This window comes from Pituophis catenifer, unplaced genomic scaffold (assembly GCF_029215685.1).
Source record: "Pituophis catenifer annectens isolate HBS135680 unplaced genomic scaffold, rPitCat1.0.hap2 SCAF_10, whole genome shotgun sequence".
Classification (NCBI taxonomy): domain Eukaryota; kingdom Metazoa; phylum Chordata; class Lepidosauria; order Squamata; family Colubridae; genus Pituophis; species Pituophis catenifer.
Genome location: NW_027256890.1, coordinates 16,979,039 through 16,995,733, shown reverse-complemented (window position 1 = coordinate 16,995,733; position 16,695 = coordinate 16,979,039). Strand labels below are relative to the sequence as shown.

The 16,695-nt window shown below is 52.6% G+C and overlaps 1 protein-coding gene across 1 annotated transcript; it reads right to left on the bottom strand.

The window, feature by feature from the left end:
• Positions 1–144: 144 nt before the first annotated feature.
• Positions 145–12,832, bottom strand: SV2A (synaptic vesicle glycoprotein 2A). Its single transcript, XM_070951565.1, has 12 exons — positions 12,167–12,832; positions 8,439–8,619; positions 8,027–8,178; positions 7,427–7,560; positions 7,123–7,212; positions 6,881–6,991; positions 6,562–6,650; positions 5,532–5,696; positions 5,067–5,200; positions 3,383–3,586; positions 2,809–2,968; positions 145–2,178 (listed from the first exon to the last, which is right to left on the bottom strand). The coding sequence occupies exons 1-12, from the start codon at positions 12,750–12,752 to the stop codon at positions 1,995–1,997; spliced, it is 2,190 nt and encodes a 729-aa protein (XP_070807666.1). The 5' UTR covers positions 12,753–12,832; the 3' UTR covers positions 145–1,994.
• Positions 12,833–16,695: the final 3,863 nt, after the last annotated feature.

Sequence of the window (16,695 nt, the reverse complement as noted above, 5' to 3'; positions counted from 1 at the left end):
AACTGATTTGGCTTTCTTTAAAAAGGTCCTTTGGCTCCCTCCGAAAAAGTGGCCTGTGAAATGGACATTTCTTTCTGATTATTAAAAAGCAGAATTCAACCAGGGAAGATCATTAGATTTTTCAATCTTTTATTTTCCTCCATTTTTTACATGGATTGTTGTTAACTACAAGTTCATCATGGTGGTTGTGGGAACATGGCTCGATTCAGCCAAACATCCAGATTTCCTTCTCCAGTTGAACGATCTGTATACACATATTAGCCAAAGCATCTTTTTTTCTTTAAAAAAAAATTCTCTGTTTCTCACAATGACATTTAAAATAACTCTCCTATCTAACCAGCATTCTTGGCTTGTTTGTTTATACAAAATGAAATGATCCAGAGACTACAGCTGACATTATGGGTTGTTTTTTTCCTGTTTTTTTTTTTAATTGTTCTTTACAAACATCTAAAAACTACACCACGGCACAAAGTTTTTGTCAGTTGGTTTTGCGCACAGACAGAGCTACATATGGTTCGTGTCTTGGTTTTGTTCAGAAGCCCACCTACACCAGAACACGGGAGGGGAACTAACCCCAGTGAGGCCTGAGGTCTGGAAGCAGCAGGGAGGGCGCGATTTCATCGGGTAAGGTTTGCTCAGCAAGGGGGGGGGGGTGTCCGTTTCCCCACCCTACAAGAAAATGTGGCTTTTTGCATCTGGAGAGGTTCGAGGCTTGGAAGAGGAAGAAGAAAAGACACCCAGCTGCTCTTCCCAATAAAGAAGGAACCACCATCGTTGCTGCAGGGAGTGAAAGGAACTGGGGCCATCCTCCCTAGTGGTCCCACCATCAATTAGGAGGGGACGGGGAAAGGGATGGGGTGCAAGGGGGGAGGTCTCTTTCTGGTACAAGATGGCAAAACGCACAAGACTCAATCCTGTAACTAGCCAGCCTTTGAAAGACAGAATGGGTCTCAGGCTAGGGAAGAGCCCGGGAGGGGGGAGGGGGGGCTCCCGCCTTGCAGCATCAGGCTACATAAAATCCCTTCATTTGGTCCAAGATCTGCCTGCCGCTCGGGCACTCAGCTGCTTCGCTTGGGAGCGGCATTTTCTGCTCTTTTGGGCTATTTGTGGCAAATGCAAGAAAACATTTCTGCTTAACTCCTCCCAAGTTGTGCTTGGATGCCCCAAATCTGACTTCCAATGTTCAGGCGGAAGAAGGAAGGAAGCAAGTTCTGGCTCTGGCCACCTTCTTTTCTTTCAGGAACTAAACAGCTGAGGGAGGTTGCTATGTTTCCTTCCCCACTGAGGTGACTCACCCACAGCCAGGAGAGGCCAAGGGGGTCCTGGATCAGCCCGGAGGGTGGGAGGGGCCACCTCTTGAAAAGCACCAATGCAAACAGCGAGGAGAACACGCTGCAGGTTAAAACACTCCTTATAAAACCCTTTTCCCAAGAAAAAGTTGTGCTGCGGGGGGTGGGGGTGTGTGCATGCCCACCAGGCTTTGAGGGAAGCTACGCCTCCAATTCAAACGCCAGCAGAGCCCGAAATGTATCTGCTTGTGTGCTTGTACTATGTGGATCCCTGCTTCTAGCCCTCATTGTTAGCTATGGGAGTTTTAGTCTTACTTTACTGGACAAGTAGAAGTCATATTCACATATACACAGACTTGTGGAAACCATGATCTAGAAGCAGGAAAGGAGATTGCAGAAGACAAAGTTTTGTGTTACGTTTGCTAACGCCTAGCTTGTAAAATGCCACCCACCTCCCATGGCTTGGCCTGCCCTCCTTCGGCTTCTCTGGCCTCCCCACCTTCACATCTACCTCAGCACTGTGGGAGAAAGGATTGTGAGGAGAACTCAAAGAGCAGGTGAGCTTGCAGAAGAAAACCCAAGCGAAGACAGATTTCCCACTGAAATGGTACAACAAGACAGTCACAGTGTCTACAACGCTAAATCTCCCCCGGGTGGGGGCGGGGGCGTGGGCGTGGGGGCGGAAGAGTGCCGAGGGGCTCGCTCTCATTGCAGCACCTGCCCCCGGGTCTCCGGCAGCTTCAGGGCTAGGGAGCTGCCCACAGCCAGCGCCGCTGATGCCAGCAAAATGGGCACGGCTTTTGTGATGCCCACAAACGACGTGAAGATGCTGATGCCCAAAACCGCCGCCAGCTTGCAAAGAGCGTTGAGGAACCCAAACGCGGTAGTCCTGGAAGCAGGGAGGGGGAGGCCATGAGGAGGAGGAGGAGGAGGAAGAGGAAGAAGGGACAGTGGAAGGCTTTTGTGGGGGCAGAGCTTTCCCTGGGTCTCCCCATCCCTTTTGATTCCAGGGGCCAGGAGGGATCACCCTCCAGTTAAGAGTAAAGCCACCAGGAGCCTATCCGTGGCAGAAGCACAGAAGGTGCCCGAAGGAGCAGGCCCCTCCCCAAACAGGCTCACGGGGGCAGTTAGAAGGGGCCCTGGGCACCAGTGGTGGGTTTCAAATTTTTTTACTACTGGTTCTGTGGGTGTGGCTTGGTGGGCGTGGCATGGCATGGCAAGGGAAGGGAAGGTTACTGCAAAATCCCCATTTCCTCCTGATCAGCTGGGATTTGGGAGGCAGAGAATAGATGGGGGCAGGGCCAGTCAGAGGTGGTATTTACCAGTTCTCTGAACTACTCAAAACTGGTCAGAAACCCACCTCTGCTGGACACCCATATTGGGCAGAAAGCCACAGGCATTTTTGCCAACCCTTCTGTACGACACACCCACCGACACCCAGTGTAGGTGAGACTCATTCCCCAGCTCTTCTGTCTGCTCCCCCACACACCTTCTACAGGGCATGTCGGGGGAGCCTCACCTTCTGTCCGAGGGGTACAGCTCCACTGTGAGGACATCCAGGGCATTCCACGAGGCAATGCTGACCCCACCAAACAAGCAGAGGAGGGCAATCATGGCTGACTCGCTGTTGCCGAAGGACAAAAAGAAGCAGCTGACGCAAGACATGACACTCGACCCGGCTGTGTTGGTCAGAGGAGGCAGGGCGGCAGAGTAGAGAAGGAGGAGGAGGAGGAGGAGAAGCATTAGCTCACCAAGGTCTCTTTCTAGACCTCATCGTGAAAAACGGGCAGGCCCAGAAACCTTTTTGTCTCCACCGTGAAGTCCTGGCCAGATCAGGAATCCCCGTGGCTGGTTTCAAAGCCCGACCCAGACAGATCCTGTTGGGCCGCCTGACAGCCACAGGCAGAGCTCAAAAGGAGTCCAGCGCCACTCCGGATCCTAAAGCAGCCCGCCACATGACTGACTGGTTGGCCCCTTGACAGCCGGTCCCAGAGCTGAAAAGGGGCCACCCACCTCGCTCGGCCCCCAGGACCACCTGCTGAGAGGGAGGGCTGATCCCCCCCCCAGCATTTGCCAAAAGGGAGGCCCCTCACCCAACATGCGAAGACGCCCGATCTTGTCCATCAGGAGCGCAGAGACGATGTTGCCCGGCAGCACAGCCAGGGTGCCCAGGAAGCTGACAAAGTAGATCATGTAAGCGTTGTTGTCGTCACTGAAATCCAGCTGGCACCCTTCTTTGTTGTGCAGGAAGGTGCTGTTGATGATCCGACTGTCGATGAACTTGTACTCAAAGAGGTCTGGGGGTGGGCGAGAGGCCTGGGCTTAGGCCCATTCCCTAAAGAAACCCGGCAGATTCCGCCCCCTAATGGCCAGATCCCAAATCCTCCCCACCTCCCCCATCTGCTCAAGCCAGCCCTTGGCCCACCCAGGAACCCATCTGCGAGTGCCCGTCCGAGATCTCTCAGGACCCCCCCCTTTTTTTTATTGAATTTGTATACCGCCCTACTCCCGAAGGACTCAGGGCGGTGAACAGCCATAGAATAAGACATATAAATACAAAATTTAAAATAGATTAAAACGAATTAAATAATTTGGCTGAACAAATTAAAAACCCCAATAATTTAAAACCAGATTTAAAATTTCCATTTAAAAAGGGGAAAGACTTAGGTCAGGCCGGCTTGATGAAATAGGAAGGTCTTGAGGGCGCGACGGAAGGTACGCAGATCCGGGATCCTCCGTATCTCTGGGGGGAGCTCGTTCCAGATAGTAGGTGCCCCCACAGAGAAGGCTCTCCCCCTGGGGGCCGCCAGTCGACATTGTTTGGCCGATGGCACCCGGCGGAACCCCTCTCTATGAGAGCGTACTGGTCGGTGGGAGGCTATTGGTGGTAGTAGGTGGTCCCGTAAATAACCTTTCTGGATTGCTTGCAGGCTCCTGCCAACAGCTCTCCCCTCGCCGGTGAGCACACCTGCCTATGTCTTTCCATGCTGGGAGACTCTTCTGAGCCACCTTTTCCTCTGCCTCAGGGGTGAAATGTTCCCGGTTTGGACCGGCTTGCCCGATCCAGTAGTGATCATGGCAGGTGGTTTGGAGAACCGGTAGTGATCGCAGCGTGAGGCTCCGCCCGGCCGCCCAATTGTCGTTACTTCCTGGTTTTAACCAGGAAGTAATGTGTTTTGTACCCTCTGCACATGCGCAGGTGGTTTTGCTTTTTTGGTTTCAAAAGTAAAAAAAAAAGGCTGACAATCACAGCTGAGCTGTGCGATTGTCAGAGCCTTTTTTTTCTTTTAAAAGTGTTTTTTTTACAACCTATTTGGGTGAACAGATTGTAAAAAAATGTTTTTAAAAGTAAAAAAAATGATTGCGCGCCCCAGCTGATCACCCCCTCCCCGTGTGCGCTGTTCTACTTACCCCATGCCTCCTTTTGGTGTGTGCTGCATGCACGCATGTGTGCACCTTGCATTTGGTGCGTGGTGTGCACTATGCGTGTTTGGCATGCAGTGCGCATTTGGTGTGCAGCGCGTATGCACAGCCAGCGAACCGGTAGTCAACCGGTTCAGATTTCACAACTGCTCTGTCTCCAGTAGGGTCAGATAAGCAGCAGCAGAGCAGAGGCTGTGACTTCACAGGGGATGTGAGGTTGAGGTAGCAGCAGCAACAAAGAGTTTGAGCCGCTCTTTGTGGAAGCCCAGCTGAGGCAGGAGGGATGGCAGAGCTTCCCAAGGACCCCCACCCAGAGGTGCCCGGGAGCAGCTCTGGCCCCCTCAGACACATTACCTGTGTTGTAGAAGACGGTGGCCAGAAAAGTGCAGTTCTTGAAGAAAGTATTGCTTGATGTAACGTCCTCAAAGTAGCACTCTTCAAACAAAGAGTCAATGAAGGAGACCGACTTCATCTTCAGGCCAATAAACCTGTTCCAGGGTGGGGGGGTGAGGAGGTTGAGGATCCACTGGTTAATTCACACCTGCTACTAAGCCCTAATGTGGCTTCTTCTGATGTGGCATGATGTGCGTTTCTACCTGTTACAAAAATGCGCCTGAAAAGCATCTCTGCTTTTGGAGACTTTGCAGCGTGGTAGCCCAGCCCTTTCCTTGCCTGGGAAAAGACTGGGCAGTCCAGAGATGGTGCGGCTGAAAGAAGCATCCAGCTCTGATGCTGGGCCCTCAGCCTCACCTCTGCACTGACGGAGCCTGCGCTGACCTGGGGGTGTGGAATGGGGGGCAGCCTCTGAAGCAGACCTACTTGTCATTGAAGTACTCCCCCCGGCGATGGATCTGGTTCTCCAGGGTGAAGTTGAAGGTGATGTGTCTGAATGTCTCGTTGTTAAAGACCTTTGTGCGGGAGGCATATTCCACATTCTGGAGGTGTTTAATCATGTCTGGGAACCAGACGGTCAGGCCGTAGTAGCTGCCCGGTAGCCAAAGCCGGTGGAGGAGAAGGTGGGGGAAAAGAAAGAACCAGAAAAGTTTGGGGGACCCTCAACTGGAGAGAAGGGTTGGTTTTCCAAAACACCCCTTCTTCCCAAGTGGGAAGTGACACCCGGGCCGTTGGGGCAATAACTCGCAGAATCCCTCGCTGGGCAAGAACCTTGGTGGGGTAATGAGGCAGTGGGTCCAGGCAGCCTCCCTAAGTCCGGCTGCCCAACCCTCAGCTCCTCCTGCTGGGACGTTTGTCCTCCCGAGTCCAACTGAGGGAAATGCTGGGAGCGAAGACCCACGGCCCGAAGGTGGCCTCAGACTGGGTCACGCGCTGCTCCCCAGTGATGCCGCTGGTGGGCGGGAGGGATGGGAGGTTTGCTCTTTACTCCTTAAAGGCTTAATGTTACCCTTGGCATCCCCGCATAGATTGGAGGCCTAGATTCTCTTTGCCATTCAATTTTTCATTACAGGAGCAGTGGACACTGCCAATTGGCTCAGGGTGGGCTTGTGAAAAGCACCTCTGCTTTTGGAGACTTTGCAGCATGGTAGCCCAGCCCTTTCCTTGCCTGGGAAAAGACTGGGCAGCCCAGAGATGGTGTGGCTCAAAGAAGCATCCAGCTCTGATGCTGGGCCCTCAGCCTCACCTCTGCACTGACGGAGCCTGCGCTGACCTGGGGGTGTGGAATGGTTTTAGGCAAGGGGAGACGGGATAATGGCTTTTCCATTATCAGCCCAGCTCAGAGAGGTTTGGGCCTGTCTTGTGTTTCAGAGAAGGGATCGGTGTATCTCCCACCCTTGAGGCAGATCTATGGATCCAGCATCAGGTTACCTGACTCTCCCCCAGGGTGACTCACCTGAAGGACATGGTGAACCAGACGGCCATCATCATTAACGTGACCCGGCGATACTCGGGAGCAAAGCACTGGTGAAAATTTGCCCAGACCTGTGGAAAGCGAGGGGACCAGCTTGAAGCTTCCTGGTCTGGGACGCAGCAAGGGGCACGAGGGACTTGGCCGGCTTCTCCGGCAGCTCCTTTAGGAGGTTGCTGTCCTGAAAGCCTTTTGTGGAGGCCACGGTCGAATTGCAGCCTCCCCCAGCTGGTTTGGTTGCCCAGCACGGCTCCCACCAAGGGAACAAAAACCCAGCCATCCCAGAAACCCTCCCGGAACTGACCTGCTGAGAAAGATTCAGGAAGCGGACCATCCAACGCCGGTACCAAGTCCCCGTGTCCGACTGGATCTCAACCAATTCATCCTCCTGCTTGATTGTCTTGATGTGGGTCACCTGCCAATGGAAGGTGGCAAAAGACAGGTGAGGACCCTCGAAAATCATCCAGAGCTTCCCTTGCCAAGAGAGCAGCAGGGACGCTGACAGACGCAAAGAGCCCTGGGGGGGGGAGGAGGAAGGCCTCCTACCGAGAAGACCCGTTCAGGGTGGCCTTTTGCCCTCATGTTGGTGTCGTGGACCTGCTTCAGAACCATCCAGGCCTCGTCATGCTTGCCGTTCTGGAAAGACAGAAACAGGGAGGCATCCAGCATCTTGCTTCCTGAGGGTCTCCCTCTGCCCCCTCCGAGAGGAGCAGCCTCCCCCCTCGGAGGCTGAGCCCTTGGACCCTTCCTGCATCAGCTGCTGGGGAAAGCAGAGTCGGCCCAGCTCTGGCCCTGTGGGCATCTAGTAGCTCTTTCCGCCCCTACAAAGGTGGCGCTGGGGTCTTCTTACCTCCAGGAAGAAGCGGGGGCTCTCTGGCATGCTGGTGAGGGCCCCAATAGCAAAGACCGAGGGAAAGGCGCAGACCAAGACAAAGACACGCCAGCTGTGGAACTGGTAGGCGGATCCCATTTGGAAGCTCCACCCTGTGTGATGGGGGGGGAGTGATGGAGAGGAGGGCTTTACAAAAACGGAATGTCCTCTTCACTGCTATGAACAGCCTCCCCCCCCCCCCCCCAAATCCAACCCCCGCAAAATGCTGCCGTAGCTCCTCATCTGAGCCATGCAGGCCTACGGGCTGCCATCAGGAGCAACAACGGCCAAACCCTGGTCCCCCCGTACCCTCCGAGGCCGAGGACGGCATCCCTGGCAGACTGCTTCAGATTGGGAGGAAGGGACAAACCCTCCTGCTAGCTGCCCAACTCTGGGCGATGAGTGGGACAACAACCGAGGACCAATTTCTGTGGGCCCAGAGGAAATGCGGGCCTGGAAAGCCAGTCAGCCAGCCAGCCAGGGGCCAGCAGCCAAGCTGAAAAAGGCTCAGCCCCACTTGGTCTCCTTTGGTCATCCTGATCCTTTCTTCCCCCCCCCCCCCGGTCCTCCATGACTCACCGTAATGGGGGATGATGGCCCAGGCCATGGCAGAGGCGTAGATGCCGCCAATCATCCAGAACATGCAGAGCCAGCTGAGGTGCTCACCACGCTTCTCCTGGGCCAGGAACTCCGAGTAGTAGGAGAAAACGATGGGGATGGAACCCCCAATGCTGGGAGGGGAGGGGAAAGAGTGGTTTTAGAAGCGGGACGGGGAGGACCGACCTGGAGGCCAGTCACATTTGGCTGCCTTTGCAAACCTTGGGTCCTGCCAGCCCCAGGCCTCTCTTCTGGCCCTGGCTGCCCTTGAACACACGGCTCTGTTTGTCTGGTGTTGGATGCCCAGTCCACCCTTCCCCTGGAAAGCCAGCCCTGGCTCAGGATGGGGAGGAAGACGGGTTGTGCCAGGCGAAAGCCCCCAGGGCCCCCTTACCCCACGCCAGAGAGCAGCCGGCAGAAGAGGAACGTGCCGTAGCCCTGCACGAAGGAGGAGAAGAAGGCAAAGACACTGTTGACCGAGAGCGACATCAGCAGGCACTGCCTGCGCCCCAGCCGGTCTGCCAGGCCGCCCCACAGGAAGGCCCCCACCATCATTCCCAGGTAGACAATCAGGCCTGCAGGAGAGAGACAGCAGGAGGAAGGGAGGGAGGAGGAAGAAGAAGAGTTACAGTGGAGGAGCCATGTCCTGGAGGGAGCTTGGCAGCCCTCTGTTTATTCTTGGGAAAAGGGTTGGCCTGGCAGTCAGATAGGGTCTGGCTCTATGGGGAGGATGGGGGCAATCTTGCATTAACACCGACCCTGCTGGCGTCCCAGGCTGAGGGCCAGGAGGGGACGGTGCCCTGTGGCTTCCAGAGCAAGCTGGGTGCGTGGGGATTCTTTCCACCTGCTGGCAGTCCAGAGTTAACCTCTCCAACACCGACCAATTGTGCCCCCTGCTGGATACTCGGCAGCCTTGGCCTGGGCTCTGGCAGCATCTCCGTTGCCATGAGACAAGAAGTGGGGGCTGTGGACCTTTCTGGTGGCTTCCTCTCGCCCTGGTGGAGAGGTGCCCCTGCCCCTCCGTGGCTTCACCCACACTTTTCAGGCAGGAACTGGAGGTGGGGGACTGGCTTTTAGAGCTCTCAAATTGCTGACTGAATGGCCCAGTCTTGAACCACAGTGTTGGAGAGTGACCAGGGGCTAGGAGAGGAGAAACCCCCTCCCCGCCTGAGCTCCTTGATGGGCTATTCGCATTTCACTGGAGCCGGCACCCATCAAGGAGCCACCATGTGGTCCCGGACAGGTCTTGCTCTGCTTATTGGGTCAATGCGCACCCTGGGCAGCCAATCCCATCCTTTGCTGAGGCCTCAGTGCCCACCTCCTCCAACCATCCTGGGTGACGGAGAGTCCCGGAGAGGAAAGCTGCCCAACGCCTTTGGAAGGCAGCCTCATCGGTGGCTGATTTTATTAGACCAACAGCAGAGGAAAAGTGCCCGGCGCACTCGCAAGGCCCAAACCAGAAGGAAGCGGAGCTTTGCTTCCCCACCTCCTGCGTGACCTTTCCCCACCAGAAGTGGGGAGGAAGGCCGGCTTTGCCGCACTGCGGTGGTGTCGCATGGAAATCTGGCCCCACAATTGCCTCCAAAGCCGCCACCCCCCCCTTGACTTCTTACCCCCTAGCCCCCTCCACCCAGCATCGCTCTTCCTTTCTGGGGAATTTAATTTTGCCTGCGCTCTTCCCTCCCTGTCTGCCCCCGCCTGGCCTCCTTGCAGCGCCCCAAAGCAGCAAGGAGATAAGCTGGGGAGGGGGCTGGTCTCTCTGCAGAGAGCCGCTAAGATGGAGAAGGGGAAGATGAGTCACCCGGCAGGCAGTGCTGGAGCCTTTGTCAGCAGCAGCAGCAGCTGCTGCTGGTCCCCAACTGAGTCACAGAACTGCCAGGGAGCCACTGTTCCTGCAGCAGCCGAGGGACTGCTCCATTCCTTTCAGGAGGTGATGCCCCCGTACTTGGGGTCTCCGCCTGGGGGAGAGTTGCTGCCCTTTTTAATGCCTTCTTTTTTAAAATGGACACAGAAACACCTCTTTGGCCCACAGGGTACTTCAACAGAGAAATGCTAGGAAATGGACAATACTAAGCAGAGCAGAACCTGCTGGGTCAGGCCAAGGAACCCACCAACACAGAGCCCCGGTGGGAGCTTAGCTAGCTGGGTGGGTAGACCCTGATCTCCTTGATCTCGGCCTGTGTGTGGAGAACAGCCATTTCCTCCATGAATGTACTTAACTTCTTTTTTCAAAACTATCCAGTGGCCCTAATGGCATGGTTTAGCAAAATTAAGGAATCCCTGCATAGTGAGACCTAGCGTTTCAGGGAAAGATGAAAACTTACAGCATTGTCCTCCCTGCTATGCTAGTTTTCCATGTGCATGGAATTTGTCTCCTTACGGTATATTCAACAGAGTAGTCATACAATCCCAAAGTCCAAAGTGTTGTTATAAATTGCAAACACAATAGCTCTGCTTTATGGAATCTCAGCTCTGTTCCTCCAGACACATACGCACCGAGTGGTCAAACCTTTGCATAACCATCAACTATGCTCTCAATCTGTCTGATCCCATAAAGATTGTACTGGTGGCAAGAGAGCACTATACAACCTGAAAGTTTGCTACGAATACTTTCTGCTGCCAGAAAATTAGCAGTGCCAACTCCACAACTCATTCCACATGAACTGGTATGACTTACTTCAGGGCTGCAAATTTCTTGCTGTAAATTATTACGCCTCATCCCTAAACTGCAAAGTCCATGCAAATTCAGACCACCCCAACGATGCCCTTGATGTGATGTCCCGCTGCCTGGAGGCCGTGCGGGCCTGGATGGGGAGGAACAGGCTCAGACTCAACCCCTCCAAGACCGAGTGGCTGTGGCTCCCGGCGCCCCGATATAGTCAGCAGGTGCCATCGCTGACTATTGGGGGTGAATCTTTGCCCCCCACGGAGAGGGCTCGCAATCTGGGTGTCCTCCTGGATGCACGGCTGTCTTTAGAAGAGCATATGACGGCCGTGGCCAGGGGGGCCTTTTATCAGGTTCGCCTGATTCGCCAGTTGCAGCCCTTTCTGGATCGGGACGCCCTGCGCACGGTCACTCATGCCCTTGTTACTTCCCGGTTGGACTATTGTAATGCTCTCTACATGGGGCTCCCCTTGAAGAGCACTCGGAAGCTCCAACTGGTCCAGAATGCGGCCGCGCGGGTGGTTATGGGCGCAACCCGTTATGCCCATGTGACACCCCTCCTGCGCGAGCTGCACTGGCTCCCGGTGGTCTTCCGGGTGCGATTCAAGGTGTTGGTTACCACCTTTAAAGCGCTCCATGGCATAGGACCCGGGTACCTCCGAGACCGTCTTCTGCCACCAATAGCCTCCCACCGACCAGTTCGTTCCCACAGAGAGGGTCTCCTCAGGGTGCCGTCAGCCAAGTTATGTCGGCTGGCGACGCCCAGGGGGAGGGCCTTCTCTGTGGGAGCCCCAGCCCTGTGGAATGAACTGCCCCCGGAAATTCGTAAGATATCTGACCTCCGGGTGTTTCGCTGCGCATTGAAGACCCTGTTGTTCCGCCAGGCCGGACTATCAATACAATAGTTTTAAATTGGGGTATTTAAATTTATTGGGGTTTTAAATTTGAGCCATTTATTTAATTATTTTAAATTTTATATCATTGTTTTGTTTGTGTTTTTAAATAGGCTGTACACCGCCCTGAGTCCTTCGGGAGAAGGGCGGTATAGAAATAAAATTATTATTATTATTATTATTATTAAATATTCCTTAACTGGGAATTATTCTTGGTGAAAGTATATGTGGCTAAAGATAAACCTTTTATCAAGTTTCAGCTTGCAATAAAAAACACCACCTATTTCCCGTCTCAACTCTACCAGAGAGCACCGTCTCTTTTTCATAATGCTCTGTGAAACTCTAGGACTCGGGGGGCGGGGGGGGGGGAATGGGAAAGTCAACCATGCTCATCTATTGCTTCTGAAATTAAAAACTGAATCTACACCCCAAAACACGATTGGGCCAGCCCCCTTCCCCCTTCTCAGGTCATGCCTTCTTTGCCAGATTACCCCGAGAGGCCAAAGCTTTCAAGACAGAGATCTGTGAATCCCTCATTAAATCACGACCTTCCTGGGGACTTACCCAGCATGCCTTTATTGGAGTCTGACAAGCACATGTCTTTCTCAGCACTGGGGAGGACAAAGCCGACCACAAAAATCTCCACTCCATCAGCCATGAGAGCCAGTCCAAGCACAAAGTAGAGCGTCCACTGGAATTTCCCATGTCCACACTCTTGTAGAATTAGCTCATACTGCTGGGAAAGCTCCTCCTTCTCCTTCTTCTTCTCCCCTTCCAGGTCATTGAAGTCTCTGAACTCACTGGCTACCTCTGGGCCGGCTGTCAGCCGGTCTCCACCTTTCAGGGAATCATTCCGCGGGATTCCCTGGTACTCCCCCTCATAGATCTCATCGTCTTCATCGTGGCCTTCCGTAGCATCGCTGGAGGCCCCTTCATCGTCAACCGAGGGCTCCCCACGGTAGTATCCATCTTGGGGCTGATAGTCGTCATCGTCCTCTTCCTCAAAGCGAGTGTAGGAGCGCTTGGTGTACTCGTCTTGCATGCGCTCCACCCCCTTGCCCACCTTCTTGGTTGCGTGCTTCTTTACCTCCTTGGCGATGTCTTTTGCGCCACGGATAAAGGCGGTCCGGTCTCTAAAGCCTTCGTCCATGGCTCCCACCAGCCCTTTGGGCCTTGAAATGAAAGGAGGAGGAGGAGGAGGAGGAAGGTGCTGGGGACTCTGTGTGTGTGTGTGCTGTATTCAGCTTTTGGCAAAGGTTCCCCCCGAGGACCAGCTCTTCAAGGGTGGGGACCCATCTGCCTGAGCCCTGGCTTCTGCTTCAGAGGAGGCGGCAATGCCTGCCAAGGGGAGCAAGGCAGAGGGTGCTCCGCTGGGCTGACTGACAGCGGCCCTGCAAAGGAAGGAAAGGGACGGGTTGGTAAAAGGAGACAGAAGGTCAGGTAGAAGCCCGGTGGCTCAAGTCAGCTCAGATGACCAAAGGGACCAGATGGGGAGAAGGTGCCCTCACTCAGCCCTGGGAAGCTGGGAGGGCAAAGGGGAAATCTTTTTTGAAAATGGTGCCAAGAAAACAGCAGAGGTTTCTCCAGGTGCTGCCAGGAATCAAGAGTGATTTGAAGGCACACATTTAAATAAAATAAAATAAAATAATAAAATAAAATAAAATAAAATAAAATAAAATAAAATAAAATAAAATAAAATAAAATAAAATAAAATAAAATAAAATAAAATAAAATAATAAAATAAAATAAAATAAAATAAAATAAAATAAAATAAAATAATAAAATAAAATAAAATAAGATTATTTACCAAAACGTTCTACCTGTAAATGAGTACTTTAATTTCAACCATAATAACACAAGGGCTATCAATAGATTTAAACTCAATGCAATTCGCTCTAATCTTAATTGTAGGAAATATGACTTCTGCAATAGAGTAGTAAATGTCTGGAACACTCTACCTGATCCTGTTGTTAGTCTCACTAATCCCCATACCTTTCACTGTAAACTGTCTACCGTGGACCTTTCATGTTTCTTAAGAGGTCCCTAAGGGGGCGTGTATAAGCACACTAGCGTGCTACCGTCCCTGTCCTAGTGTTCCCAATTTTATGTAATCATTCTATGTGGTTATGGCTATGTTTTGCTAATTTATATCCTTTTTTTTTGTGCCAATTTTTTTCATGTGTCCATGTCTATAATGTTACTTGTTTCCTTGTACTTGTTGACAAATAAAATAAAATAAAATAAAATAAAATAAAATAAAATAAAATTGTCAAGTATTTGCAAGCCATTGGCACATGTGTCTCCACCCCTATGTGGAAAGGAGAGGCTTACCCTGAGTATAAAACCCCCTCCAACCTTTTCCACCTTGCTCTCTCGCTCTCTCTCTCCATCTCTCTCTTTTCATGTTTGTTCCTCATGAGACTTGATCTCTGTTGTACATAGTTAATATGCTTTATCATATGAATAAATAAATTTAAGACATTTATTTATGCATCTGCCTCTGAACTCTTCTACGCTCCTGGGTGTTTCTACGATCCCAATTCCACAAAAATAAAATACAATACAATAAAATAAAATAATAAAATAAAATAAAATAAAATAATAAAATAAAATAAAATAAAATAAAATAAAATAAAATAAAATAAAATAAAATAATAAAATAAAATAAAATAAAATAAAATAAAATAAAATAATAAAATAAAATAAAATAAAATAAAATAAAATAAAATAAAATAATAAAATAAAAAAAAATAATAAAATAAAAAAAAATGCACATATTGAAACACTTGTTCAATACAGGTAATTGAGGTTGGGAAATTCCTCCCCCTGCCGTTCTCAAATGAACCCCATGTCCTTCCCTTTCCAATCCCAGACAACAAAACTCAATGAAACTCAGACTCAAAGGGCCTTGGAATGGATCTTTGTTGTCCAAGCTGGTGCCCTCTATCCCCACAACCCCCCCTCCATACACACACACCTGGGAGGACAGAGCCACTTCTTGCTCGGGGAGTGGGGAGAGGCTTTGGAAGAGCAGAAGGAGCAAAAAGGGGTTTGAGTGGAAGAAGAAAAAACTCTCTCTCTGCCAAATGTTCTCCTCTCCCAGCAGGCTATTTTTAATCTCTGGTGGCAGAAATGGCTCTGGAAGTAGGAGAGAGACCGGCTGAGAACCAGGAGGCGAGAGGTGGTTCTCCAAGGCTCTCATCTCTGCCAAATCCAAGAATCCTCTTCCTAATTTGTAGGGCTGGGAGAGCAAGCAAACCTGGCTTATTTTGCCTCACTTTCTTATCTTTCCAGCCCTGATTTTTTATTTGCTTCTGCATTAGTTTGGGATTGAAGAAAACAACAATGCACTTCCCCACTGGAATGCAATCTCTTGCCCCAACGTTATGGCATTGCCACTTCAAAGGGGAACACGGGGCCTTCTTCACTGGATCCCAGATTATGCAGCTGCACCCAGCAAGGTGCCCGAGAGACTCCAGGACCTGGCATGAGCTAGCGGGGTGGTGGTGGTCTGTGGGGTCTGGGTGCTAGGGTGAAGGTCAAATCTGCCCTCAACACACACCTCAGAACCCCTCTTCTTTCACAAGGACCACCTGTGGGGAAAAGCACTGAAGCACCAATGCAACCTGCCTTCTACGGCACACGCCATAAGGCCCCCAGTGAGGCCAGTCTTCCGCATCTTGCCACCCTCCAAACCTGCCAGACTACAACTCCCATCCCCATCAGGTCGGCCTGTGTCAGGACTTGCTGCTGGGTTGTGAGGCATCTCAGCCGCCTCTAATGTCTGTGCAGGAGGCTGTAACTCACATTCATCATAGGGGGCAAAGGGGATCACCTGTGGCCGCTTCCACCCTACCTTGAAAGCAGCCAAGGTGTACCCGCAGCCTCGGGAGAAGCCCCGGCTGTGCCTCCTTCTCAGCCGATCAAAGGGAAGGGAACCGTCTCCCTCCAGCCACAGCCCGCGCTTTGGTTCCCTAAAGGCCCACGATTTCCGCCAGGTTTTGGGTTCCTTGCAGTTTGACCGAAAGGGTCGGAAACGGAATCGGGCATTTGCATCGCTCCACCCCTCCATCTGAACAGCTCCCCCCCCCCAGATGAGCAGATTTTTCCAAAAGGGGGAAAGGGAGGAACCATTTCTTTCAATGCCGCCCCCCCACCCCTTCCAGTATCATGCCGGGGCTTATTTTAACGAATAGGCGCATTCTGCGCTTGTACAGAGCGCTGTTGCCTACACGACGCAGGCCGGGTTCCAGGAGCCGCTCCTAAGCGAAGAGGAAACGGTTGCTCGGCCTTGCGCGGGGCTCAGGATCCCTCTCCTCGTTCGCGCAACCTGAAGCCCGCGGACCCGGGCAAGGTCACCTCCCGCCCCGGCATTTTCGCGGCCTCCTTCAAATGTTCGCCCCCAACATTGATCCAAACACACATTTTATGCGAGGACGGAACTCTGTTGTACTAACTGGCAGGGAAGGAACACCCCCCTCCCCCGCGAAAATGCAGACCTAGAGCTGGGGAAACCGCGCCCGCGTTCCTCGCCGGCAGCCCCGGCAATGGGCCTCCCGCTTCAGCCCGGCCAAAGAGAAGACCCTTGCCACCAGCCCAGCCACAGCCGCTCGCAAGCCCGAGCGATCCGACCCGACAGCTGCCTCACCAGCCTGGCGGGGACCCTTTCCTGGCTCGAAAACCCGCTAATTTAGCCCATTCAATCTATTTAAATACGCAGAGACGCCGTGGTACGTCTCGGGTCCCATGATTCCGAAGGGGGATAGCGCCGGCTGTGAGCGATGGGGAGCGTAGTCCAGTTGATTGTGGGCTGCGGTTCTTTTGGGGCGAGAAAACGGGGAAATGTGGGACTCCCAAGCCCCTCTTCTCCTTTCCAGTGGCTTCCCCTTCGACGCCGTCCTTTGGGGGGGAGGGCTCGAAGACCAGAGAGACGCTTCTTTCATAACCATCACCTCCCCCCTCCCCCTCCGCGCGCAAGAACCTATTTTTAATTTGCAGCACCGACGGAACCCATCAGTTCCACGGCGCTGGCTGCTCCACAGAGACCACGGGCTTCGTGCGCTTTGGACTGGGGAGGGCGATATGGGAGCCCG